The sequence below is a fragment of the Pseudopipra pipra genome, chromosome 2, assembly GCF_036250125.1.
Source record: "Pseudopipra pipra isolate bDixPip1 chromosome 2, bDixPip1.hap1, whole genome shotgun sequence".
In the NCBI taxonomy this organism is placed as follows: domain Eukaryota; kingdom Metazoa; phylum Chordata; class Aves; order Passeriformes; family Pipridae; genus Pseudopipra; species Pseudopipra pipra.
In genome coordinates this window covers 36,209,711-36,237,194 of record NC_087550.1, presented here as the reverse complement: position 1 = coordinate 36,237,194, position 27,484 = coordinate 36,209,711, and the positions used below count along the sequence as shown (strand labels likewise).

Sequence of the window (27,484 nt, the reverse complement as noted above, 5' to 3'; positions counted from 1 at the left end):
TTCTGAAAGTATCTTTTCTGTTATTTTATTTCAGTATGTTATTCTACACTGTCCAAGAGTGTCTGCCCTGGAAAGCCATCCATTCACCCTTACAATGGTAAGAAATACTGTTCTTTTCTGTAATTTCCCTTTTATTTGTATTTGGTAAGCAATTGGTCTTTATTTCTTTCAAGGTGAAAATTCTCTCTAGAAGAGCTTATGTTTCATTTATGAGGGTACTAATGAATGTGAAATGGCATGATTATTATGTATGACAGTACTTGATACATATTTAATTTTCTCCACTGTTGAGAAAGTGATAATAGGAACTTTTTTTGAAGTCTTCTATAAGTGAAACCCAATAATAAGTAAATGAATAAAATCCATGTGATGTTGATAATTGTTTCATAAAAGAAGTTTTAGGCGTATTTGTAGACCTTAATGAAGAATGAGCACAAGTTATAATGAACTTTGTCATCTCTCCTCTTCAATGAGAAGCTCTTTCTGTGACTGCCTTTTCCAAAATTAGGTAAACATCAAGTTTAAAAAAGAAGTTTCTAAAATTATTTCCTGCTGTATTTTTGTATTGTGATACACCAATAAAGTCATACAACACTTAGATTATTACTTACTCTGCTCAGTTGGTATAGAATGGGAACTGGGGCCTCTGGAGATAGACAGAAATAAAATGAAATTTTATATAAATGTACATGAAGTTCTTCAGGAGTACACAGTACAGAGACCTGGGATGTGCTACTGAACTGACTGACTGTGTTGTTACAAAAGCAGAGTTTTTAGAAGAGAATATTAGTGGCAGCCTTTTCCTTCCAAGGGGAATAAAGGCTTTCAGATTGCCTGAATTGGATGTTCTTCTTCAAAAAGATCATTGAGATAAACATTCATGTTTGATTCTTTTCTTTGGACTGATAACTGCTACTTTGTCCCCACTGAGTTATACCTGGTGTTGTGGAAAAACCGGGAGGTTTTACTGCTACCCAAAATTCAGAGGGCACAACCAGGTCCAGTTCTTTGGGTTTGTAGGGTGTTTTATTTTGTTTTGTTAACTTATTTATCTATATGCTGAGCCAGGAATCACAGGAGAACCCCCACAAAATTTCACCCAGGGTAAATTATGTGCTGTAAATCTGGGAATTAATCTCACTTAAGGGAAGCTGCCTCTGTATAGCTTGGTGAAGCATTAATGGCACTTGCATAGCCTGAGTTTTTCAAAGGCTTTAATGCTTATAGAATGTGTAGGCAAAAGCTTAACTCAGTTGTTTTTCTACTCCCATCTGACCTACCTGTAGTTACCAATCAAGCTGGAACACTGCTGCTGCTTCTTTTGTTGGATAATGATAATCCCTGGGTAATTTTTCTACCTTGGTTTAGGAGTATAGGACTTTGATCCACAGCAAGAAGAGCATGAGGGGTGTGTGAGGCAGTGCAGGAATGACTGTAGCACAGTTGGGGGAAGACTGTGGTGTTCTTTCTGGCACTGTTGTCCTGCTTAGAATCATAGAATACTTTGGGTTGGAAAGGACCTTCAAAGGCCATCTAGTCCAATCCCCTCTGCAATAAGCAGGGACATCTTCAACTAGATCAGGTTACTCAGAGCCCCATCCAACTCAGCCTTTGAATGTTTCCAGGGATGGGACATCTACCACTACCACTTCTCTGGGCAGCATTTCTTCCTTATCTCTGGTCTAAATCTCCCCTCTTTTAGTTTAAAACCATTACCCCATGTCCTATTGCAACAGTCCATGCTAAAATGTCTGTCCCTAGGCACTGTGTGATGTCCTGTTTATGCTGATGAAATATCTCACTGTGTCTGGAGCATGTTTGAAAGACAAAAAGTTCAAGCAGAAAAGACCAGTTCAGGCATATCTTTATACTTTTAAGTGAGGATGATAAGCAAAAGTGTAAATGAAGGGGTGAGTCACTGTGAAAGAGTCATGCAGATATTTTACTAGTCCCTTCCCTTTTCAAGGTTGTGTAATATTTACAATTTAGCTCAGTTTCTTACATAACACCAGGGTGGAGGAACACACAGGGAGGCTGTGTAAAGGCCCTGAACCCACTCCAGTTGCATTCTGGCAAAGCTCCCACGTTTCACTTGGAGCCAGAGGGAGCTCTTAATTGTGACCAAGGGCACATTAGGAGACTTTATTCTCTTTGCACCCTTCCTTCAGGTATTTATAAACTTTGATAGATCCCCTTGATCCTTCTGTTCTCCAGTCTGAACAGTCTCAGCTCTCTAAGTCTATCCTTATAGGAGACATGTTCCAGTCCCTTCATCATCTTCTTGATTGGATGCTATCCACTATGTTCATATCTCTTGTAGTGAGGAAACCAGCACTGGACGTGGGTCTCAAAGCGTGGTTTCACCAGTGCTGACTAAAGAAGAATAACCTCCCTCAACCCTTTGGTAGTGTCCCTTGTACATTCTGAAGTTCAAACACTTGGAGATCTCAGTTTTCTCTCATGATCAGTGTGGAAGCTGGCTTTTTTTTAACTTCAGTTCTGAAATGTGCTTCTGCTGGTCTTTACTCACTGGTGACTTTGTACTTACTAGTATGACTGCTGGTCTTTGTCACCTGTTGGAAAGCGTGAGAAAGCTAATGAAGAGATGGTCTAACATCTGAGATTCCTGTAGGTGACCTGCTGGACAGTTCTAGGTAGTGCATAGTGGGTTACTCACTTGATAGTGTCTTCATTGCTCCACTGTCTTTGATTTCACTTTAACAAAAAGTTTTCTTTTTATCATGTTTTATGATGCTTTTTTTACCAATTTCTATACACAGCTGTACACTGTACACAGCTGTTACTGTGCTGTGTAAGACAGCATGAGTAACACTTACAGTCCTGTATGCCCTCATGTCCAGTTTACTTGTTTCAGATAGGACACTATTGCATCTTACAGTTGAATCTGAGCAGAACACAGTCAGCTTGAAAGTGTTTTCATCTATAGTTGAGAGAAATACTTTCTGTATATAAATAGTTGAGTGTTTGTAAATGGACAAATTATTTTTGTGTGTTTCCACTTGATGAACACTTTTGAGGAGATGTCTTTCAAAGCAACCAAAAGATATAGTCTGGAGATCAGACCATCCAAAGAAACATCAGAAATCTCTCTAGTGCTCTGTTTCCCGAGATTGACATTTCTTTACACTTTTCTGGAAGGCAGTGTGTAACTCATCTGCTATGGAACACAGTTTAGATGTAATTTTTTTTAGACAATCTTTAAAGACCTTGAAAAAGAAAACAAACATTATCAATAGTAAGAATTTCCAGTAATTAGGATGGTCCCTCTTACCAAAACTAAGAAAAAAGTTAGTTTATTCTTCCCTTTTTTTTTTTTTTTTTTTTTTACATTTTATAAAGTGTTTGACTCCATTCTGGTTGCTCTTCATTTTAACCTGTATGAACAAGAAGAGACTAAGGCTTGCAGTTTACAGTAGCATTGAGTTTTTCTCCATCTTACATTTTTCCCCGGTATTGAGTTCCCTCTCTTTCTTTTTTTTTTTTTTTTTTTTGCCAATGAGTAGCTTCAGAAGTAGATTTCTATTTAGAATATATATTAGTGTCTTACAACAGGAGTCACTTTTTCTGCTGTTTTTGGAATTTCTTGCATTAGCATGCAGTGATTGGAAGCCTCATGGAAATAGCCTTGTGTTTTGCAGATATTAAGTGCTTCAGAGGATGTCCTGGGTTCTCTTGTGCAGCTTCTGCTGAATCTACTACAGGGTCAATGCACAAACTCTCACAAGTTGCAGTTTAGAGTAGACTGCTGTCTACTCCCAGCAGCTCATAAAGCTTGGTGACCTTGTTATTTCAGTAGTGTTGATTTTTTTGTGGCAAAGGAAGGTAGGAAACAATTACATCACCTCATGTAGGACTTAGACTGTAACAGACGTTGAAATAAAGACAAAACTAAGAGGTGAATTCTTCTAAATTTGGAGATGGCTAAGATCTGAGGTTTGGTGAAACTTTTGCTTTGTGACAGCAGTCTATAAATGCTGGATCAATAATCTGTTATTCCAAAGTTTTGATGGTTTTAGGTGTCGCTAGCTGCTGTCATGCCCTTGTTTTCCCTTGGACCTGAAATCTGGATATTCTGAAGTTTCCTTTAAAGACTTTTTTTTTTAATTGACACATATCTCAAGTTACTCCTATTGATACTTAGACACAGGTAACTTGCATAAACACTTGTTGAGCTTTGTGTCTGTATAAGATGTACTCTACATGCCAGCTGATTAGTAGCTTCATGAGATAGAGTTACAACAGGCAGATGGCTTGGAAGTTGCACATATAAAGCAAAAAATCAAAATAAAGAAGCCACAGCAAAGATCTCAGTCTTGAGACTCCAGTGACTGTGTCTTCGGATCCTCCAAAGACTGTTGGATCTTCATTCAGTGTCTAGATCCCAGTTCTGGCAACAGGTAAGCAATGATCAACTACCTGCAACAAGAGATTTGAAATATTTTTTGAAAGTAGAAATTTTATCTTGTGTTACAATGTACTCCGACCTCCCCTACTTCAGTGCTGCATAACAAATCTGCTTTTAAATCCCACTGAAGTAGAACCTGGAAGAGTCTGGTAAAAAAAAAAAATTCCAAGAAGTTATGTCATTTTTCTGGTTCTCCATCTTTTTGTGCAGATGGTTAATTTGAAGCAGATCACATCAGGAGGATTCACAGTACCACATCTTTCTTCCTTTCCTTCCACATACAGTTCTGTATGAGGAAGAAAAGAAAAACTCCAGAGGATCTTGAATTCTGTTGTTATAGAAATGTATTATAAAATACTTGCTATGTCACTTATGGCATGTACCAAGTTAGGGGGATGGTATATGTGCATTTTTTAACATGTCAAAGCTGAGTTTTTAGGAGAGGATAAGTTTGCATATGCAGATATTCAGATCCACTCAAATCCAGGTATATATTATTGAGGAAGAATACTTTGCCTGATTAGTATCCAAGTTAAAATTTCATAAAGTAATTATTACTGAATCTCGGGCAGAGAAACTCTTAAATCCATTAATCATCTCAGAATAGGTAGAAGAATTACCTGGAAGAGATTTCTGAATGTACATTACAAGTTATGTACTGTATGTAAGTGACTGAGAACTATTACTTATTCATAGATTTTCTACCTTTAAAGTCCTTGGTTTGGTTTGATTTTTTTTTTTTTGGTAGATTGAGTTTTCCTTGTTATCTCTGTACCTCTCTTTAAGTCCATTTGGTATCTGGATTTGGGCACAATGGGATTACAAGGTGGTGGCCCTGATCTGTACATTTATGTTTTTTGGGCTTGATTCCTTGTCAGAAAAGTCTTAGCAAATAATGTATGAGTATAAACAACGTTGCAAGTAATACATTTGCTTTTGTAAGAAAAAAACAGTGTTTTGTGGACCAGAGTTGCCTTTATTCATGTATAATCCAGGGTTCATTTGAAATCAGTGAAGATATTAACAGTCTAGAAGTGAAGTTTTAGCTCTAAGCTTCTTTAAGTAAGGAATTTTGTATTGCACAAGGAGATGATGGAGAAACATGTGTCCTGCACTGTAAACTTAAGAAATAAACTATCCAAAACAGGAAAAGCCTAGGGGCCAAATTCTGAAATACTTCATAAAAAAATGGAAAAGTTGTTGGAAGTTTGCCTGAGTAAAAAGTATGTAAGGACATCAAGAGCTAAGTTCATACTGTCAGATAAATACAATAAAAACAAAATCTAACATGATGACATTCTAATAAGATTTGTTAAATATCTTGTGCAAATAGTTATAAAACTTGTCTTTGTGAGATGATTTGCAGAGCATTTAGGGAAATTATGAAGTATCTTGCTGGCAAACTAAAGAAATCCCTAGAGTTTGTCTGCTCTTCGTAGAAGTAGACTATCTAGCAGCTGTTTGATGAAGAATTTAAGTAAAACAAAAATAGAATAGATTGATATCGCAGATGTCTTTAGTACTTCCTTAGACTTTTTTGTTTGGTTTGGGGATTAATAGTTTTGGGGTCTGTATAAAAACCCTATGTAAACCCTGACTTTTATTTAAACTTTAAAATCCTGGATGACGGGAACACAGAAATTGTTACATTTGAGTTCACTAAATCCCAAGTTCTCCTTCAGCAGACACTTTAAACAGAAGGTGGCAGATTCCTCTTATGAGCAAGGTTTTTTTGTTTGTTTATTTTATTTGTTTGTTTTGGTTTCTGTTTTTTTTGTTTTGTTTTTTTTTTTTTAATACTATGAAACTAAATTTACAATATATAATAAGCATCTACTGAATTTAACAAAGAAACATGTTTTCTCCCATCGAGAGGTGGTGCTTTTAGTTTAGCTGCTAGGTCAGGTTAGAGAAAGGTCTAGGAACTGTGGGAAAATATCAAAATAAAAAAAAAACCTTTAACATTAATATTAATATGTGGAATACTATTAATATGTGGACAAAATATCAGAAGAAATGACATCCCTTGCCTCTTGCTGTCCTAAAATTAAGACCATCTGATGGGTAGGGATGTCTTCTTAAACCTGGCAAAATACTGTATGTGCTGGCAGGGGAGTTTGGAGGGACAGAGGATTCCTTAGGGTGTTGACTGGAAAACCTATTGATCCTTTGATGGTTTTTCCATTAGTGCTTCACACCACTGGGAACCAGTTAGCATGAGTGTGGGGGTTGGCCCATAGTTTTTCTCAGGGATGATAGAGAATGAATCTCTTGTGCCATTCAGTTTCCTTGTTCATCAAACTTGCTCAGCACAGTGTTTCTTGGCGATATGTCCACATACCTTTGGAGGACGTGGAGAGGCAGCTTGGGCAGGAGCATTGTTCAGGGATGAAGGCTTGTATCCTGAAAGGTTTCTTTCCTGAGCTAGCAGCTTGAAATCCGTAATTTATATAGGCTGAATATTGCTAGGATTGAAACATTTTACTATGTTATAGGGAGCTGGACTGAATGATCCCTATGGGTTTCTTCCAACTCATGCGTTCTGTGATTCTGTGAAGTGTAATGTGTCTGCTGGGGTGAAAGGGCAGCAGCAAGTTTTTTGCTTTGGTTGAGCTGCAAAGAAATACTGATTAGTCTGTCAAATTGTATTTTTGTAGTGCATCCATAACAGCAATAGAATAGCAGTTGGGCTACTACAGATGTACTAGAAAACAAAAAAAGAAATTTCATGTTATATATTTAACGATTTTTGTGTTTTATGCAACATTATATGTATTTTACAAGTATTGTTCTATTTACAATTCTAAGGTATTTGTTACATTAAAGATATCTGTTTTCCTGTGGTGCAAGAGTGAAATCAAGGAACAAATGGTCGTAGATTCAGACCTAAGGAAAACAAAGATCATTTTGAACACTGAGAGAAATTTAACAACTGAGACTGCAGGGACTGAAATAGCAAATGCTGAACTACAGACTCACGGGAATTAGTGGGTGTGGGTTTGTGGTTTGTGTTACAGAGCAAATTAGACCCCAGATGACCAGAATGATCCTTCTTGGAACTGCAGCTGCCCAGTGGTGCATCCTGCAGTGTTGTGGTGTGTTTTTTCCACTAACTAGACTGGAGGTGTTTGAGGTTGTACAACAAGGAGTATATGGGAATGGAAAGTGAAAAGGAAAAGTGTTTGGGATATGTTTCTGCAGCTGGGCTGCTTGCAAGGAGTTGGCTGTAGAGCTGGGAGGGCTCTGGCTTAAGCAATGAATACGGAAGACATGGTGGTCTTGCCTTGATCTTCCAAACACCCTTGATACTTAAATCATGTTCCCTGGTTAGGATTTCCCCACATTCAGAGATGTTATAATGTCTGCTGATGTCTGCCAGTTAAATTAGGATAGCTTTAAGGCCAAGTCTCTAACAGGGAAAACTTTTAAGCAAAATCCAATCTGTAAAATAACATCAAACAGAAAAATAAACAGAGATGTTTTAGTAAATCTCCAAGCCTTTGAGGGGAAATGTGTTTAAAAGAATAACTCCACATAGTAACTCTTTTTCCTCTGAAATTTGCTTCTTATGGGATTAATTAGTTAAAACAGGGATAGTCCAGTGTAGCAGAGGTCACCTCCTATGAGTCAGACTGAAACCTAGCTACTATTTTTTGGCTACCTTTATATAGCATGCCTGTGTGTTTGTCATCACTCCTGTTAATTTTCTGATGTCGGAGTGAATAATTTTAGAAATGTTTATATCAGTTCTGTATGAAACCAGACAAGCTACAGCTTAGTGAGCTTCTGAGGTTCACATTTTCTTGTCAGTTGATGAAGTTGAAAGCCTTTTTTTTTTTTTTTTATTTTTTTTTTCCCCTTTACAGGAGGGAAAATACATTGGTTGTGTCTTGTTCCTCTTTTTCCCCCCCCCCCTCATTTCTGCCTCTTTTCCGAACATGCCAAGTCTTTAATGTGTTTTCTTGTTCTGGGTAAGAGTTCATGTGAGTCTGGAGTAAGGATGGGCCAATGAACTGGGGTTTGCAGTGCAACTGGTCCACCCTGGCAGGCAGTAGCATGGAAATGGGGTCTCTGTAGTGTTTCCAGTCCTGGCTAGGATATCTGCAGATCCATAATAGGATCATATCATGGCTTTTTCCTCAAAGTAAAAGCCTTCTTTGAAAGAGTTTCTTTTTATTTAAACAAACCCCACAATGAGCTTTTTAATTTCCCAAATCAGACACTTTGTTCTTCCAGCTGTGCCACAGATCTTCTTTGTAGCTTTGGGCACTATTCAGACCACCTACTACAGCATCAAATTCAGAAGATGGTGTTTACTGTGGTGCAGTATACTTGAGAACAGTATCTCCACAGGAACTTGTAAGGAGGTTAATTTGCAGAGCCACATGGGGATATGTAACTTGGGCATCTCTTTCATCTCCTTTCTTCTGATAACAGATATTCTGCAGTGCTATCTTGGTGCATGCATTAGCATTTCCATGACAGCCTGTAATCAAAACCTAACATCTCTCCAAAGAGGCTTCACAATTCTCATGGAAGAGGAATACAGAAGAACTGGATACATTCAGGAATTAAGTTTCTATTTTCTTGCTAGTTTTCTGTTGACTCACCACACTCCATGCACCCCAAGGCCTAAAAAGAGTGTTTTAAAATATTGAATATTATTTAATACCATTAAAATAATTTTAGTAAGGTTTGTCCTGTTTCTTGTTCTGGACTTGATTTTTGACTGGGAGTAGATACCAGTGATGTTAAATATTCAGGGTATTCTAAGCTGGAGGCACAGATGCTTATAACATAGTTTTCATTTGCTTTATGTTGTGCTCTCATATGCAGATTTCTCCATTGCTCATCACCTAGAGCAGATTTTTGTACCCATATAGAATCATGGAATCACTTAGATTGGAAAAGACCTCTAAGATTAAGTACAACCATTAATCCAGCACTAAGTCCACCGCTAAACCATGTCCCCATCTACATGTCTTTTGAACACTTTCAGGTATGGTGGCTCCACCACTTCCTTAGACAGCCTGTTCCACTGCTGGACCACTGTTTTGGTGCAGAAATTTTTCCTAATATCCAATCTAAACCCCCGCTGGTGCAATGCGAGGCCACTATAGTGGGTATAAGGTATTATCACTATGATCTAACAGTAATTAGTTTGCTCATTTTATATTCATATAAGGGCAAGGCAGTGGGCAACTTAGAACCATGATTACAATGTAAAACTGATTAAAAAAATACATTTCAAGTATGTATTAATCTTGTGCATTATATATTATTAAGTTTATTGAAATTATCATCTAAATTTTATCTCAGCATAGAGATAGATAGTAGAGCTGTAGTTACTGACAAGTGTAATTAATTTGGTGGTTTATAAGCATAAAGTTCTCCAGGTATTGTTGCAAAATTCTTATGTGATAACTTGCATTTGTATTCCAAGTTAACTTGAAAAAAAAAGGAAAAAATATATGGAAAAGTGGGTGTTTTATGAAGATATAGAATAAACTATATTCCATGGGTTTTATCTACATGTAAGATACTCTACAAACATGGGTAGAGCCCTTCCCAAATCTTCATTCGCGAAGCCTAGCCATGATGATGATGAAGATACTCTAATTCTGTTGAATATGAAAATACATACAAAAATAAAATAAAATTAGGCATTTTAAACTTGCTCACATGGGATTACCAGCTCTGGGGAAATCTACCAGTTTACTGATGCTAAGAGCACAACTCCTATTAAATTTAACAGAATTCCTTTGGCTTTCAATTGCTTTTGGAGGAGGGCCAAATGCTGACAGGTAACCTGATTAGTGTAGACGTTCATACCTGTAAAATCTTTCACTTTTAAAAGGTATATATTGCTTAAAGTTAGAATAAAATTAACATAACTTGAAGTAGTTACACTATCTACAACTGTTAATTTGAAAATCATAATATTTTAATCAAATAAATGCAGCAAACAAGGTTCATTTAACTCTTCAAAATCTGGAAAGGACTACTGAAAAGCACTTGTGACCCTTAGTTTAATGATGTCTACTGTCCCTTCTCATTACAGACTATTCAAGTTAGTGATTTACCTGTCTGGAAAACATGGTTTATTTAAGGAAAAGGAACTAAGAGAAATTATTTTTTTATTTTAAGAATGACTAATCTTTACAGTTTCCTACTGGGCAATAAAGAAAGAGTAAGGGGCTGCATGTAGCTCTAAACACAATACAGTGAATTGTTTCTTAGGGCTTCCACATTAAAAGCAGCATGAGGAAGTCCAAATGTTATTTGCCAAAAGACATTTTAAAAACAATTTTAGTTGGTTTTGTTCACAGCTGCAGAGAGGGCATGATGCATTGCTGAGGCCACTGATACACCTTTATTTGACCAAGGTAATAACTCTGACCTGCCTGGCTGGAAAGCAGATCAGCAGAGAATGACCAGGGGGTCCTGGTGGACACTAAGTTGACCATGAACCAGCAAAAAAAGCCAACAGCTTCCTTGGCTGTACTAGGCTGGCTGTTGCCAGCAGGTCCAGGGAGGTGACCCTTCTCTGATCAACACTGGTGAGATATATCTGAATCTCTGTGTCCAGTTCTGGGCTCGCTGGTATAAGAGAGACATGGACGTATTAGAGCACAAAGAGCCATGAAGATGACTAAGGAAATGGAGCATCTCTAAATATGAAGAGAGGGTGAGAGAGTGGGAACTAAGGGATGAGTGAAGAAAACAGAGCTAGATGCTCACCCAGTGACAGGACAACACAAACTAATATACAGGAAGTTTCATCAAGACCTAAGAAAAACGCCACTTTTTCTGTGAGAGTAGGACAGATTGCCCAGAGAGGCTATAGAGTCGCCATCCTTGGAGACATTCAAAGCACTGTTGGACACTGTCCTGGGCCACCTGTTCTTGAAGACCCTGCTCTTGAAGGAGGATTGAAGTAGCCGGTCACTAGAGATGCTTTCTAGTCTCAGCTGTGATATGATTCTGTGATGTCATGAAGAAGGTTAAATATATAAGACAATATTTTCACTGCACTTCATTACACATGCCAAGTGGTCTGTTAATAACATAGGAAAGTTTACCCACTTCCATGATTAAACTTTTGAAAAACTGTCTTTGAATATTTCTTAAGCTGCTGCAATATATTCTCTAACAGTCTTGAGAAAACCACAGTTTGGAAACTTAATTGTCTTCATGGAGATGAGAGAGGTAAAGTAAGTGATCCATTCAGGAAAAAATGTAAATACAAATTTCAAACTTATAATTACAAGTATATAGGAAAGTCTAAGGTTGGAAGAGGCTTCTGGAGATCATTTGGCTTGACCTTCTGGTGCAAGGGCTTTAGATAAGGTTATTCAGAGTCACGTGAAGCTGAATTAGCAGGAGAAATTGTACCATTTCTCTGTCTATTCCACAAGGAAGAATATTTTTCTGAAATTTCCCCTGAAACAACTTGTGTTCCTGGTCTGTTGTCCTGTTTCCATGCATGGTGCTGAAGACAGGAGAGCACTTTCATTTTCCCTATAGCTATTTTTGATTTCTTTGAAGGCAGTGATCTCCTCAAGACTTCTCCTGTGTGGGTTGCACAAGCACATTCCCTTTTTGACCTCTCTTTGTGTGTCAGGTTGTCCAATCCTCTCATTGTTTTGGTGGCCCTTCACTGGACCATCTATATGCTTTCTGTCTCTTGAAGTGGGAGCATTTCACTCCATGTAGCCCATATGGGCATGTTTCTTCTGGTAAGACTTAGCAGTACCTCAGAACTCTCTGAGGATCTCTCATATCCAGTTATAAGTATCAAAATAGATTTCCTACAGTTTAAAGAGAAATAAATCTCACTTTTATTGGATAATTTTTTAGAGTAGTGCAGAAAGGAGTTAGTCGCAAGGGTAATATAAAGTATAAAAGGTTTGAACCTGTTCTTGCTGGAGACAAGGGGTATTCTGCCATTAACTTCATGGAAGGAGGAAATGACAGACAATTTTATAGAAGATGTACTGAACTGGAACTGTGGATAGTTAAAAGAAGACAATCAGTCAACCTCTTGTGAAACAGAGAGCTGTGCAATAACCCAGAGTGAAAAATAAACCCTGCTAAAGGTTCTTACAGAAACCTCCAGGAGAACAGACCTTTTTTACTGCCAGTACACAACTTTCTACCTGAGAGGCTGCTTACCTGCTTTTATATGGAGAATTGGTCTTTGATATTTTTGTATGAAGACATTGCAACTAGACATAGCAAATCGTGGCCTCATTTTGTGAAGTTTGCCAGCATCCCTCCCTTAATGCCATTTTGCTTTTGAAGTCTGAAACTTGCTGAAATAATTGGGACTCTAGGCTTCTTTACCCCATTTTTATAGGAAAACTTGGAAGATGACAAGAAGTTAAATATGAGTATGTTTAGTAATCAGCAATGTTAACAAGAGTGCTCTTCCCCTTCAGGAGAATGGAGTGACTAGCTGGGACTTTGTATTCCCTGTTTAGGTTTGCCAAGGTGAAGATAGTACTAACCTTTTATCTGTCTGCTGTTAAATAAAGAACCGACCCTCAGTCCTGAGGCCAATTGTTTTGCACTCCACAACAGATTATCTCGGGAATGCTAATGGCAAAGCTCCATAACAGAGCCAAGTGTCTTCATAAGCATAGTGCTTGACTGAGTATTTGGTGCTTGGATTTGGTACCTGGACCTCTTTTATTTATAATATAGATGTGTTTCTTGAATTTAAGCCCTTTCCTCAGAACTCATATTTGTCTTTAGCAGTAGGGAAAAAAAAAAAGAGAGACAGGAGCATCACCTTTTAAGTACTGGTTTCATGATGGAGCTTGAATCAATCATTAACAGGTTCTAAGAAAGGCATCAAAATTCAGTAGTACTATCTGTTATCAAAAAAAAAAAAATCAAAGGTGTTGGTTTATAGAAGAAAAGCACTGAATCTTGAGTAATAGTTACTTGCCCTGTTTATGTATGCAATTATTTAGTATACCCGCAAAAGCTGTCCAGGCAGTGCATTTGAAATGTCCCTGTAGCTAACAAGAAACAAAACTTGGGGGGCACCTTAGACCTTTGACTTGGCTTGTCTGGAGGTTTTTAGATACCATGATGTGGATGAGACTTTAAATAATAGCATTCCTGTGTTAATAGTCGCAAGCAAATAGCCCTGAGGTGAGGGTGTATGTGCAGAGTGAGAGAATGGTGGCTAGGTAGTGATTTTTATGATGTGCCACACAATATGGTGCTTTTCCTTTGCAAACTGTAAGCTCTTGTGGAGTGCAACAAAATCTCAGTTTCCATTTAGAGGAAAGCATCAGTTGTGTGAGAATGATCAGCTGGAAAACATGGACTCTGACGTTCAAGAACCAGAAATCTCTTAAAAGCCTTGAAATAGGAGTGATGGGGTGGTTCCCAATTATGAGTGATAAGTGTTGATAGTAGAGTGAGTATTTCCATGCTTTTGTACCTACAGTTGGTATAATTTCTGAGTAATGCTTAGTGAAGGGACTGTTCCAAATCACACCCCCAAGCAAACATCAAAACTCCTCTGTGACCAGAAGAAAGGGTTAAGTCTGACTGGAGACTAGACGTGCTTGACTTCCCGAACTGTATTGATGATAGACTTGCTTTTTAAATGGTATGGCTGCTGGTATGGCTGCTCAGGAATGACCTATTTACACCACGTTCTGTCTTAACAACTGTACTTTGAATGCATTTTTTTGTTTTTTTATTAACCAGAAGTGGTCCTTAATATATTTAATATTTTTAGTGCCCTACAGATACCAAAGCAACGTTTGGGGTCCACGTAAAAATAGTAGGAGACTGGACAGGTATGTAGAAAAACAATTCCTTTTCAGAGACAAATACCTTTACTTGAACTGTTCTCCCTTTCTGGCTCCAGCACAATTGCTCCTTGACTGTGGTGTATTCTCTCTAGAGATTGTTCATGCTTGTTTTTCCAAAGTTGTTTTTATTACATTCTTGATGCAACCTCTGCTTTATTCAGATGTGCCATTTCTTCAGATAACATGTTTTTCCAACTACTAACAGATCTTCTGATTGCACTGTAATAATTTTCAGTGTTCCTCCATTTCTGCCTCTTTTTCTTATTTTTGGGTAGCCCACTGCCCCTGTGCAGTGCAGTGCCTCTGTGTGTAGTAGCGTCTGCAGAAATGCTGAAATGTGCAGCTTCCAGATAAGCGGATTTTGATGCCAGCAGTTTGGATGGCAGCCAGGTTAATTAATGCCTATGGTACACTGAGATTACAGGTTTGCTTTCATGTTCTTCCATGCTCTTCCACTGCTCTTTGAATGTCCTCCAGATCAGGGGTGTAAGCCAGGATTCCCCACAGAGGAGAATGGTAATTTGGTGCTCCCTGTAACAGTTGTATGCTCAAGTGATAGTTGTCATTATTCCTTGGCGGCTGACTTTCTTCCTGCTTAGCATAGCATTTCCTTGTAAGGAAGACAAATACACAGCACTGTCTGCTTCATTTCTTATGAAGAAATATTTTCCGTGTTAATTTGTATCAGCTTGTGTGTTTGTGGAATTGAGTCAAATGAGCTTGTAGCCCTAAAAAGGATTAGACCAATGCAGGGATAATAAGTCCATGAATATTTGTTGAACTTTCTGGTCTGGCTGCATACTTGCCTGTGGAAGACTTCAGTAGGCAAAAGTTGTGAGGGCAATGCCATATGTGCATATGTTTCATAATAACCCTGATTTTCTGTTCTTGCTTGAAGTATAGGATGTTGGCTAGACAGGGGCAGATTGTGGGTGCAATTAGCCTTTTTTTTTGCCTCAGAATGATGGCTCTTTTGTTGTTAAGCAGCATTTCTAGATGGGAGAGGGCAGTAGGCTATTTGAGAGAGTGTAATGGAGAAGTAATGGCTAAATGAACTCTCCAAAATAAGTGGCATCTTTAAAGTTTTCTGATTACCTATGTGGTATGAACTGCTCTCTATTAGCATTTAAATATTATTCAGCCAACTCAGTGTTTATAGTCTCCACTGAGAGAAAGGTCTACCTATGTTGGACTGTATGAGATTCAGGACGCTGTCACATTACAGAGACCATTTATTGTAGTAGTTGCTAAAGAGAGAGATCTCTCCCACAGTGAAATGTGCTGTTGAGAAGCAGATGGTTTACCCAACTCTTTATGCTGCATTGGTACCATGGAACCGTGTTGTCACTCGCTCCCTTAAGCCCTGTGACAATTAGTGATCTCTAATCTGCTGACTGTTTGAGGAAGGATTATTATATTTTTCCACATTCCTTATTATCCTTCTTAAGCATGCTCTAAAGGCTGCTTCTGCAGGCAGGATATTAGATTGGAGGAGCTTTTATGAGACATACTGTCATTTGAGCTCTTCTCCTGACCTATTCTCTCAGCCTTTATCCTATTTATTAAAATTCTCCTTTGTATCACATTTTCACATTCCTGACAGTTTATACCTGACACCAAAGACACTTAGCGATTTATTTCAGAGAACTCAATTACAAACCTAAATTAAAAGGATGCAAGAGGAGCACAGACCTGTCCTGAAATGCAGAGAAGAACTGTTTAGTTTCTCCTCTGGATGGCTTTAGGTTCTGTTGTCTGCACCTGGGAGATGTGGTGAAGTAGCAATTTCCTGCCATGAGCTGTAAGGACAGGAGTGGGGATACAGATTGCTGGCAAACCAATTCTGCAAGTTGTTTCAGGTCAAGTCTCTTAACACAAAGTCTTATGTTTTGAAAATTAATTAGAATATCTTGTAGCCTTAATGACTTTGTTTTGTAGGTTGGGAAAGCAACTGTATGTCAAGAGAAAAGATAAGGGGTGTAATAGTATTTTCAGCTACTGATGAGAAGGTGCTGTTGATGGGAAGTCATTTATTGCCCAAATCCCAGTACATATAATTTTAATTTCCAATCGAATAAGCTGAAAGAAGTGACTTTTGGAAAAGTTAGTCACTCTAGAAATAATGCTTTGCATAGGAGCACACATTTAGTAGATTTTCAGGCAATAGTGTTATTTGCTTTTTAAAATAAATTATTTGAATAATGAAAAATGTAGGAGACAAAAAGTAGGGTAGAGAGGAAGAAACCTCAGAAGCGATAGTTCTGAGACCTTTGCAAACAAAATGGTAACTCAGATCCCCTTTTTCGTTCACCACTCAAATGAAATGGTGCTATCTGAGCTTAGAAGAGCTCAGAATCTGCCCTTTTCAGAAGCAGATTTGGATAAAGGCAAAAATTTTCCTCCCTTTCCTTTTTCAATACAAATCTGAGATCTTCTATTTCTCACCTGTTTTGTGGTGGTATTGGTAACTGTATAGTGCTTAACTTTCATGTTCACCACAGAAAACAGACACACAAGCACTGGTATTGCTGTAATGTGCCCTCAGATGCCCATAGCAGACAGTTTCACCTGAAATACTTCTCATAGCTCCCTTTCTAGACCTCTGACCTGTTTATGTGTCTAGTTTTGGATGAGACAAACCAGGCCTCAAGCATACCTTTTTCTCTTCAATCATTGTTAAGAGTCTAGATATATACATCACTGCCTCAGAGGTAGTTAGTTTAATTAACTGACAACTGGTTGTGATTTTTCCCATGTAAAGGTTCCTAACTTTATTTTTCCTTCTGTCTTTTGCCATATGCCATGGGTATTGTGACTATTGGAACAGCTATTATAGATCTCCCTAAAGAGAGGATCATATAATTTTTTGATCATATAATTACTGTCCTTGTGCTGACATGTGACTGCTTAAGTCAGAACCTATTGTATTAGCAAAACATTCTGTGGCACTGTGAAACCCATGGCTGTAGAACACAGCTTAATTCCCTGTCAGTACTTAGGCACCTGAGTTACAGTGTGTTTACATCATCTGACCTGTGGTGTTTGCAAACATGCAGGTTGGGTTAGCCCCGTGGCTCAGAGCTAAGTCAGCCTGTCTTCCTCTGTGACTGCTTGGCAGTTGTCCCAGCTGAGCTGGTGAATGGCAGCTTCAAATCGTACAGTAACATTGAGGGCCCTACAATGACTCATACACAGGTCAGAGCTGTGAGATCCATGGCTGAGCTAATAAGCTGATCTTGTTCCTGGCCTCCCCTCTAAATAGTTGTTTTGTTCTGCTTCTCCTGTGTCTCTGTGATCACCTATTTTTCCTTCAGCTTTGAGACAATTGTTGGTTTGGTATTTACAAAAGTTTTTTTTTTAGGTTTCTTTTGCCTCTCTGTCTAGTTTGTCCTCAGAGCTGTCATCTAATCAGCCTTATGCCTTCTCTGTCCTTGCTGCTGCCTCAAGTACTACTGCTTGCTTACTTTTAAAGTTGACGTTTCATCTGGCATCTCTGGAGGGAAAAAGAGAGGCCAGGGGCCATGCCTTGCATTCAACAACTTGACAGCAGTGAAAAAAAACACGGCAGTGTATCAAGACAATGTATCTCGTTCACTAGATAAGCTTCAGGGTGTGAGACATAAAGTGATATTGATGATGCAGAAGTAACAGGCTTCAAAAACCATGCAGCATGTTTTTATGGAAAACAAATACAGAGCACTCAGAGGTGTTGAGGTGAGCTGCATGCCTCAAGGCAGTAAAACATTGCTGTTATGTTGCAGTGTGTTGCTGGTACAAATTGATGTGAGACCGTGAGCACTGATGCTGTTCTGTGCTCTACAGTAATTTTATCTTGTAGTTGTGACATCATCCTGCTGTGTAGCTGTGCGTGATCCTGGAGACGTTCACAAGGCCTGTCCTGAGCAGCATGATGTTTATTGTGGGAATGCCGTATGAGCACTTTAATAGCACCCATGGAATCTGATAGTTGTGTCCTATGGGTTACTAAAGGTCATGGCAGTGGGAGGTGGTGATGTGTGCTGAAACTGTCCAGCTACAGGGAGAACAGACAGATTATGGGGCACTGATCTGCATCACCCTAATAAACTCCAAGTCTCATCAGAAAAGATGTATCTTTGCTTAATTCTTTGTGCTACAAATGAGGATATGCATGTTCACTAGGTCATTTAGGTACAGACTACCTTATTTTGAATCCTGACGTGGTATGATGGAAATTTTTGTCAGATATTGTCACAGTTCTTTTTTCTGGAAGGTCCATATTTAGAGCTGGAAGTTTCAGGGGGAAAAAACAAACAAACCATTTTTCAGTTAAAACCAACAATTTTCCAGAACATGGCAAATGTATGAAAGTATGGACCTTGTTTAACTCCCTGTGGATTAAGACCTGAGACAGCAAACAGTACACACCCCAATTTTCTTATTTTTAAACAGAAAAAAAAGAAGGCGGTTGTTTGCAATTTTGGAGGCTAAGGATTTTTTTTCATGTTCACTAGAAGAAAATAAACATACTTTTTAAGTGGCTCTGAAGGAAGAATGATTTAAACTTTCTAGTCTGGGAGGACTTGTTGGGAGTATCTGCATGACCTTGTTAAGCCCTTGCAGCTCCTGATTTGGAGGATGCCTGAATCATCCCAAGGCTTGTTGTGCATTGCTGCGCTTACCTGGAATTTATCAGCAAGTGTAGGATCTAGCAAAGAGGTGATATTTAATTTCCAGTAACCCTGAGGACAGTTTGAGATGTACTGAAGTAGTGGATCACTCAGTCAGTATTGTTAGTAGATCTTGATTCAGACTGGAGGAACGTGTGGAGTAGAAGATGACAAGAAGGAATGGTAAGATGACAGAGTCGGCCTGCAGGATGTGACAAGGTTGTCCCAGGTTCACTGTAACTGCTATTGAGTTTCTTTAAAAATATCTGCTCACTGGTGATGAACAGTTGGTCAACTCTTGCTATTATCTCAAGGCTCTGTTTGATTTGGGCCTTTTTCATTCCATAGTAACATGTATTTAGTTGTGTTTAGTTTTCCCATGAGGTTCCTGGCAGGGTGTAAAGGTGTTAATGATGTGATGCTGTCCAGTGGTCCAGCAAAATCAGTGTGTGGCTTTGGAAGAGGACAGAGATGAGATAGATGTTATTTTCTCCTGTTAGATTTTATGACTAACAATTCTTATATTGCCAGGGAATCCTACTTACACTTCTGAGGAAGATATCAGAATTGAGTGCTAAAAAGGTTTAATTGTGTTTCTTTTTAATATAATTTGACATTAGTAATAAAATAATAGTTACATTTCTGGGAAGTTAATATGGCTTAAAAATATTATTAGCCATAGTGTGCTGTAAAGAATACTAATTTTATTCTTCATTGCCATTAATTTTCATTAATTATTTTATGTATTCCTGAAAAAAGCTCCATAAAAGACAAGACTAAGAGACTGGAGAAAAAGAAGAACAGATTTAGTTTACTGACTCAATGTTTCCTCTGATTAAAGAACTAATGCTAAAGGTGAACACATCTGAATTTTTGGCTACAGACTTGGATTGTTTTACATTAGTTGAACTCCAGCTGACTTAGTACCAAAAACAGTGTAACTTGAGTCAAATCCAATTTGAACAGTTAATGAGTTTTATCCCTAGAGGGGAAAAAGATTTTTTGGTGAGAAAGTTACCTTGGAGGAAATTTTCTCCTACACGGAAGTCCTTTCTTCATGTATCCTATTATTTGTAAACATCCACCTTTTTGCATATCTCAGGTTCTTTTTAATCATGTAATGATTATAGAAAATGACATGGCTCAGTGATGTAAATTTATTTTTATCCTTTGATATAATATGCAATGGATGTGTGGATGTTGCTGTAGGTAAGAACTGATACAAGAACACACAGTTGCAGGATTTCTTGTCAAGCTTCAAATGTTTTCATTACTTTCATGAACTACATGAGTGAAAGCTGTAGAGCACATTAACATGTAGCATCTGATAGGATCAGAACGAATGTAGTGAAAAAAAAGCAAAAAACTGCTTTCCACTTTGATAATAGAATTACAAGACAGAAGATCTTTAGGACATGTATTTTAGTGGACCGCCAGGAAGATTTCTGGTTTTGCAATCACTATTTATGTGTTTGCTTATTTAAGAAGGCGAAGTTGGTCTTCTGGAGTTGCCTGTGTTTCACCCTTTTTCTGTTAATCTTTGCTTAGGGAAAAGATTAACTGCACTTCTGTGCAGAGGTACACAGCTGCTTCAAGCACTAAATATACAAGTCTGACTAGATTTTTAGGTTCCTTTGTGTGAGCTCCAGTGTGTAATGGTTTCTAGAGAAATAGGAGGGCTCACATGCATGAAGAGCTGGCATTTCTCAGGGGACAATAGATTCCCTTAGATGCCATCCAAATTTTGCTGAAGAATCCTTACCAAATGTCTAGTTTTGTTCCAAGTTTATTGAGATTTCTCCCTTCAGGACAGAAGAAAAATGCAAAGGCACTTCAGACTTGGAATTATCACTTATCACAGTTTAAATAAAAATTGCTGGTTAAAATATCTTAAAAGTAGATTTGAAATATTTGAAATCCTTTTCTAACAGATTGTAAAACTTGATGTAGTTAATGAGGAAAAATCTATTTCAGATTTAGAACATAAAATAGGAAAAACTTCTGTAGGAACTGTTGATATTTATGATCTTTATGATCAGAAGGGACAGTTATCATTATATGATCCCAACTCCTGCATGATGCTTGATAACTTCTTAGAATAATTTCTGTACTGAAGTTAACATAAATGAAACCCAGAATTTGGGGTTGAAATAGTCTGCAGATTTTTCATCTTCAGCTTTGGGATGTTCATGGGCTCTTTTTGTGCTATTCGTGAAAATGAAGCTCAACTGTATCATGATCACAAAACTTACTGGTTTTCTTCTGTTGTGGTTTTTTGTTTGTTTGTTTGTTTGTTTTTGTTGTTGGTTTTGGGGTTTTATTGGGTTTTGGGGGTTTTTTTGGTTGTTTGCGGTTTTTTTGGTTTAGGGGTTTTTTTTCCTCTTTTTATTTTTCCTCCTTTCCTTGTTTCAGGGCAAGAACCACCTCTCAGAAATGTGTGTACATTTTAGTGGTTGCCTCTTTGTGTGCAAATACAGAAAATGAGCATGGCACTTCTGAACTTTCCATTTGGTTATCTGTTGTACTAAATTCAGCTTTTGAGACCTTGTATTTGTTTGGCTCTGCTTTCTGCATGCTCTCCTCTTCTAACATTCCTTTGAAATTCAGAAGTGGGCTTGCCTTTCAATAGCAGTCTCACTGTTGATTTGGGCTGTGGTTCAAATTAAAGTGTAGCTCTCTCTTGCCATGAAGACCACCAGTAATCATGGTTGTTGACTTGCCATGTTACCTTGCACTGCTCCTTATTCCTTGGTCTCTCCTACCTGTCTGCTTATTTCTACAGGTTCCCTGACTAAGCTTGGATCAGAAGGGAGAGGGGCCATCACTTGCTCAGAATTTGTTCTGTGCACAGCAGTTAATTCTGTGGGAGTTAATTAAAACTCTCACAACATTGCAAATGTCATCATGATCAAATAACATGGTCAAATTACGTTTTCACCCTATTTTCACAATAAACTTTATATAACTCCTTGTTGGCATGATATTAGCATTGAAGTTCTAGTTAGGATATCCCATCTCCTTTGTTGCATTATTTTATCTCCATCTTTCTATAAGTATATTTACTCCACTTTTTGCCAGCTGCAAGTCCTCACCCTAAGCTTCAGTAATCCTTGAAACAGCAATTGTTAGTTACAAAATGGTTTTCCATTCCAAGGTGCATTAAAATCAGTGCTGGCCTTGTTCATGGGAAACAAATCCAACACCCCAAATTTTAGAATCAGTTCCCTACAGTCCCTTGCAACCCAGCTTTGCATTCATGTGCCACACACGCCCCTTCCTGTTGCTCCATCCTGTCCTTTGACTTTTGTAAATGCGTTGTTTCTCAGATGCATCAAGTACTAGCTGGAGAATTTGGGTTTCACTATGAGGAAATAGAGCCAGTCTGTGATCCAAGAATTTTTAAGGGGCAAATTGCAGCCATAGCTCTTTTCTGCCCCAGTCCTTCCCTGGAGATTGATCTCATTAAGTCATAAATATTATTAATAAAAATCTATCACCAACCACCTGTATAGTTATCAACTGCAAAAATAGGATTCCAGTGTATGTGGTAGCTGCAAAATGGTTAAACTCTTCCCTTAAAGAACAAATCAAACCAAACCTTAGAACTTGCACTGAAAGTTCTGTGTCAAGATAAAGGAGCAACAGCAGGTTTCCACAACTTTTCCAAATAGATATCTTGATATCTGCTCAGAACAAAAGAGTTTATCTTAAAGTATTTGTGGCTATGTGTTTTATACGAACTTAAACTACATACAAAATTATGCACTAATCACAGCTCTGTGCTAGACTATAACGCACCGAAATGTGGATATTCGAAGGCAGAACACAAACATGGAGGCAAGTTCCTAATGGGAATGGAGCCAGACTGCCAGTGCAATCCATGTTTTAAAATAAAGGCATCCTTTTATGAGTGTCAGTCTACTAAATTAATTTATAATTACACCCCAAATTTTTTCTTTTTATCAGGTCTTGAAATTTCAAAAGGCAGCAAGGCAGAAACTCTATAAGGTTTAAGATGCTGCAAGGTAAATTAATTGCTAGTGCATCCCAATTTTGAGGGAAACTTGAAGTATGTGCTGCATGTGGCATTTCTTAGTGAGACAAAGGATTCACTTATTTAAGTATTAACTAAAGTGCTGTGAGGAGAAACTGTTAGAGGGAATTCCTAGTCTGGAAATTACTTCTCAAAATGCAAATGTGACCGTTGTGGTACATGGAGTAGACTGTGCTGTGACAGCAATAAATGGCCATTTGGTATGAAGTGCAGCAGCTGATGGGCAGTGTGCAGTATGTGTTTTGTTTCACTGACAGTGAAACATATCTGCAGCTCAGGCATGCTTCTGTTCTTCCTCTTTTTTTTTTCTTTTAAGCTCTTCTTGCTCAAAATGGGGATGAAGTGCCAGAGCTTGTTTCAAAAAGGATAATATGACACTTCTTATTTATGTAGTTTGTGACATTTGTAGCAGATTAAACCAAAGTACCTTATAATGACATAATACTCCATGAGAGGCAAGTTTTGCAGGGAAAAGTAATATCTTTTATTAGATCAGGTGAAGCAGCTGGAAAAAACAGATTGTCTTTCAGGCATCCAATGCCTTCAGCAGGTTTGATGAAGAGGCAGTGAAGTCAAAGCAATTAGCAGGGAATGAAGTAACAGTCCCAGCTACTTTTTGAAAGCAAGTTTTTCCATGACAAGTATGAGCAATAAAATTGCCTAGTAAATGAATGGAAGATACCTCCACTTTTAAAAAAAAGTTAATTTAAATTTTTCATAGAGAAATATTACTTTTTTCTCAAAAAATTCATATAGTCAAAAATGCTGTCTGAAAGCCAAAAATATCACTTGTAAATACTCTCCTTGCTGCCTCCTAGGATTTGTATGTCTCCAGCTTTCTTTATCTTCTCTTGGCTGGGTTCCCAGTTTAGGATATATTTACTGTAATATGCCATGGTCTCACTCCTGGAGAGAGAAACACTTGCATCTTTGGCAGACAGAATGCAGTTTCTGGCTGGGAAAAGAGATGGGCTTGTGAGAAAACTTCACTATGACTTTCAAGAAGTGCTGCATTTTATTTATATATACGTGCCCACATATATCCCTATACTTTCAGCATTTGGATGTGTTTTTTACATTTTAATAACTTTTTTTTCTTAAAATCTCAATATCCTAGATAAACAATAGTTTGATTGAAAATGTTTGACCATCTACAGAGAGTAAAATTTGGATAATGCTTTACAGAAAGCATCACTGTGTTTTTAGTAATTTGACAGGACCCTGTTCTGCATATAGAACCTGATAACCAGTGGATGACTGCTTAGATTTGTGACTTACCTGGAATCAAAAAATTTTAAGATCACTTGAAATGTTAGTAAAACTAAAAATGCTGTAGTAAATACCATGATCATGAATGAAAAAATGCTTTCCTGCTGGGGAAAGACCCTGGAAAGTTGTGGATCCAAATAGGCACATTAGTTTTTTTTATATGTATTGAACAAAGATGGACTTAGTGGAGGTGGTATTTACTGAGTGCTGTTGACACATTTTTCACTCTGGAAGGGGAATTTTGGGGAGAGGAGGAGTTTCAGAGATTATTGGCTATTTTGAGTGTTGCTGAAGTGGCTGCTGTGATGATTTTACTGTACTGTCAATGGTAATTAGCACACCTACAGCCTCTGAGAAGCCTCCTCATAATATATGAAATTAAAATAAATCAGTGGGCAGTTTGTGCTCTTCACTGTGACAAGCAGTTTTAAGGACTATCTTTTGTCATAAATTTAGCATATTCCCTTATTCATTAAGCACACTGTAAGTGCCATTTCCTCAGGGAAAATGCCACAGACACCCATGCACATTTTCAAAGTCGAAGCTGTGGTGCTTTGCCGTGCTTTGCCAAGTGTCTGGTGCCAGCTGACAGCACAGGGCTTTCCCTCAGGGATTTCACTTACACTGTGTTAGCTGAGTGTCTCTCAAGCTTAGCTGTGACTGGTTTGAAATTTATAATTAATGGAAGACATTTTTATAATTTCTGTTATTTGATGTTTTCATTTTTTTAATTAGTTGAGGAGATTATGCTAATTGTGCCCAATTATTAACAAGCATGGAAAATATAATTTTTGTAGTTTCCAAATAAAGCAGCAATTCATTAATCCAAAAATTTTTTAAGAATTAATTTTTCTTTAAAAATCTCCCATGCTTCTCAGCATATATGTGCCAGAATGTACCATTTCTCTATGCAGACGATTTTATCATTTCTGTGCCATTATGTATTGATGAATTTGTGATGGTACATTGATGTATTGTTATATGCCAGGTCATGACTGGTAACTAAAGAATCAAAAGATAGATATCTAATGTAAGTGTATAGTTACACAGTTGGCAAAATCACTTTTTCAGAAAAGTATATGCCAAACCATTTCCTTACAGTTTGATCTAAATCATGTTAAACCACTGGTTCTTTATTCTAGAAAATAATTATCAATGTAGTATTGCATAGTAATATTTTTCAGCTTTTCTCTCCCATTCAAGGCTGGAAATACCTTTTCTGTTGACTTGAGTAGTAAGAGACTTTCTGTCATGTAAAAATGTCTGTTTAGTATTTCATTATGTTTATAGCGTTATAGAGCCCTCCCCAAATCTTTGTTCGCGAAGCCTAGCCGTGACGATGAGTTGAAAGATGGAAATCTACACAAAAGCTAGTGCTAAGTGAACAAATACAGGTATTTTTAAGAAATTATTAATTAAGAATAAATGAAAACTACCCAGACTAGGTTATATGTAGCAGTTTATATTCACGAAGTTGTCTGACTTAAGTTCTCAAAAATGAGTTGTCTAATTCAGATATAAGAAGAAATAACAGAATTGCTCAATCAGGTGAAATTAAACCAAACTTTAGATACATTTCCTGATAACTCGTGTGCAGTACACTTTATCACCTACAAAGAAACCAAAAAAGCCAAAAAACCCCCCCAAAATAAAAAAAAAAACACCCCCCCAAAAATAAAACAAAAAAACCCACAAAACCAAAAAACCCAACAACCAAGCAACCAGTATCTAATGGCTCATTTAATTTGTCAGTTATTCAAATTATTTCCTGCTAAGGTTTTGATATTGCCCTTTGAGAGATGTTATGAGAAATGGAACCTCAGATGTGATTAGATCCTTGGAAAAAATGTACATTTCTTCCCAATGGATCATCCCCAGCTGACTAGCAAAATTTATATGGAAAATAGGATCCAGCTGAGCTCTGATCACATTATCCTGTGTTATGCTTTAGTGTAACTAGCACTAGGAGTGCTTTTAAAGAATTTGTGTGTGTTCTCTGAAAGAGACAGGCAGCTGAAAACACAGGGGAAATTATTTTTAGATATCAGTTGAGTCCTTTAGTACCCTGTTTCTTCTTTTGTTTCTTATTTGAAGCCTTACTGTTATTCCTAGCATTTTATTTCAGCTAAGCCATTGGCTGGACAGGCATTTCCCGCTCAGGGTGTCTATCAACACTGTTCACTCCAAGCACAGTATTCAGCGCATTTCAGGTTTCCCCTCTGGACATTAGCACAGACCCTGAGAACAGTTTAGCTCCTACCATGTAGGTATTCACACAACTTGGCTGTGAGCAAGTCCAAGTTATGCTTACTAACCTCAGTAAAGCCTCAGTGATAAGCAGCATTGTTCATGGTTACAGTTGGACTGGTGAGGACTGGGCAATCTCTTACTATATAGTCCAAGGCTTTGGGTGAGGTCCATTAACAAGGAAGCTCCCATCTTTTTTTGCAAATTTCTATTTCCTTAGCGTTTCCCTTTCTCTTTCCATCCTTACCCCAACTAAGGGAAGCCAGCATCTAACTTTCCCAGCATGTCTGAAGCTTATTCTACAGCAGTGTCTTGACTGCATGCTGTGGGGACAGTTGTCTCCTAAGCCAGCTGTGCCCCTCTCCTCAAACAGACATGCGTTTTCACTTTTATCCAAAGGTGGCAATCAATGGAAACAGCACAAAATATTGCTATTTATATTTTTTTTTTCATAAGCAGACTTGCTAATTATATCATAGAATCATGGAATGGCTTGGGTTGGAAGGGACCTTAAAGATCATCTAGTTCCAACCCCTCTACCATGGGCAGGTAACCTTCCACTAGACCAAGTTGCTCAAAGCCCCATCCAACCTGTCCTTGAATACTTGAATTACTGAAATTTAGGGTGATGTTTCAGAAAGTAGTTGGCACAAAGAACTGAGATGTACTTAGCAGTAATGTGTCTGTAGTGGCATCCTTTGCTAGGCCAAAATCTGCTGGTATGTCCCACCTGTTCCGTTGTAATGGAGTAGAAATGCTTTGTGGGAGACTGGTCTGTTGTGTGTTTTGGGTATGCAAAACACTTTGTACAAACCCACCTCAGCAACAGTGGCCAAAGGCAAAATATAATCTTTTCAGCCTTGAAACACCCCTTATGTTGCACAAGGAAAGATTCATTAGGTCTTGAATTCAAGTCTCATGACATGTAATTGTTTCCTCCAAGACCTTTTGTCCTACCTACTTTAACCTGTAAGGAAGTAAACTAGGCCCCTCTCAGTGGTGC

At 37.9% G+C, this 27,484-nt stretch overlaps 1 protein-coding gene across 3 annotated transcripts in view; it reads left to right on the top strand.

Moving 5' to 3' along the window:
- The window catches only part of NOX4 (NADPH oxidase 4), a 110,986-nt gene that overhangs the window by 30,681 nt on the left and 52,821 nt on the right, over window positions 1–27,484 (top strand). For all 3 annotated transcript variants that reach the window (XR_010428219.1, XM_064645019.1, XM_064645020.1), the window contains exons 11-12: window positions 35–97; window positions 14,187–14,247. Coding sequence is in view for 2 of the 3 variants with exons in the window: in XM_064645019.1 (XP_064501089.1) it covers window positions 35–97; window positions 14,187–14,247 (124 nt within the window). In the remaining variant the exon portion in view is untranslated. The remainder of the gene's footprint in view (window positions 1–34; window positions 98–14,186; window positions 14,248–27,484) is intronic.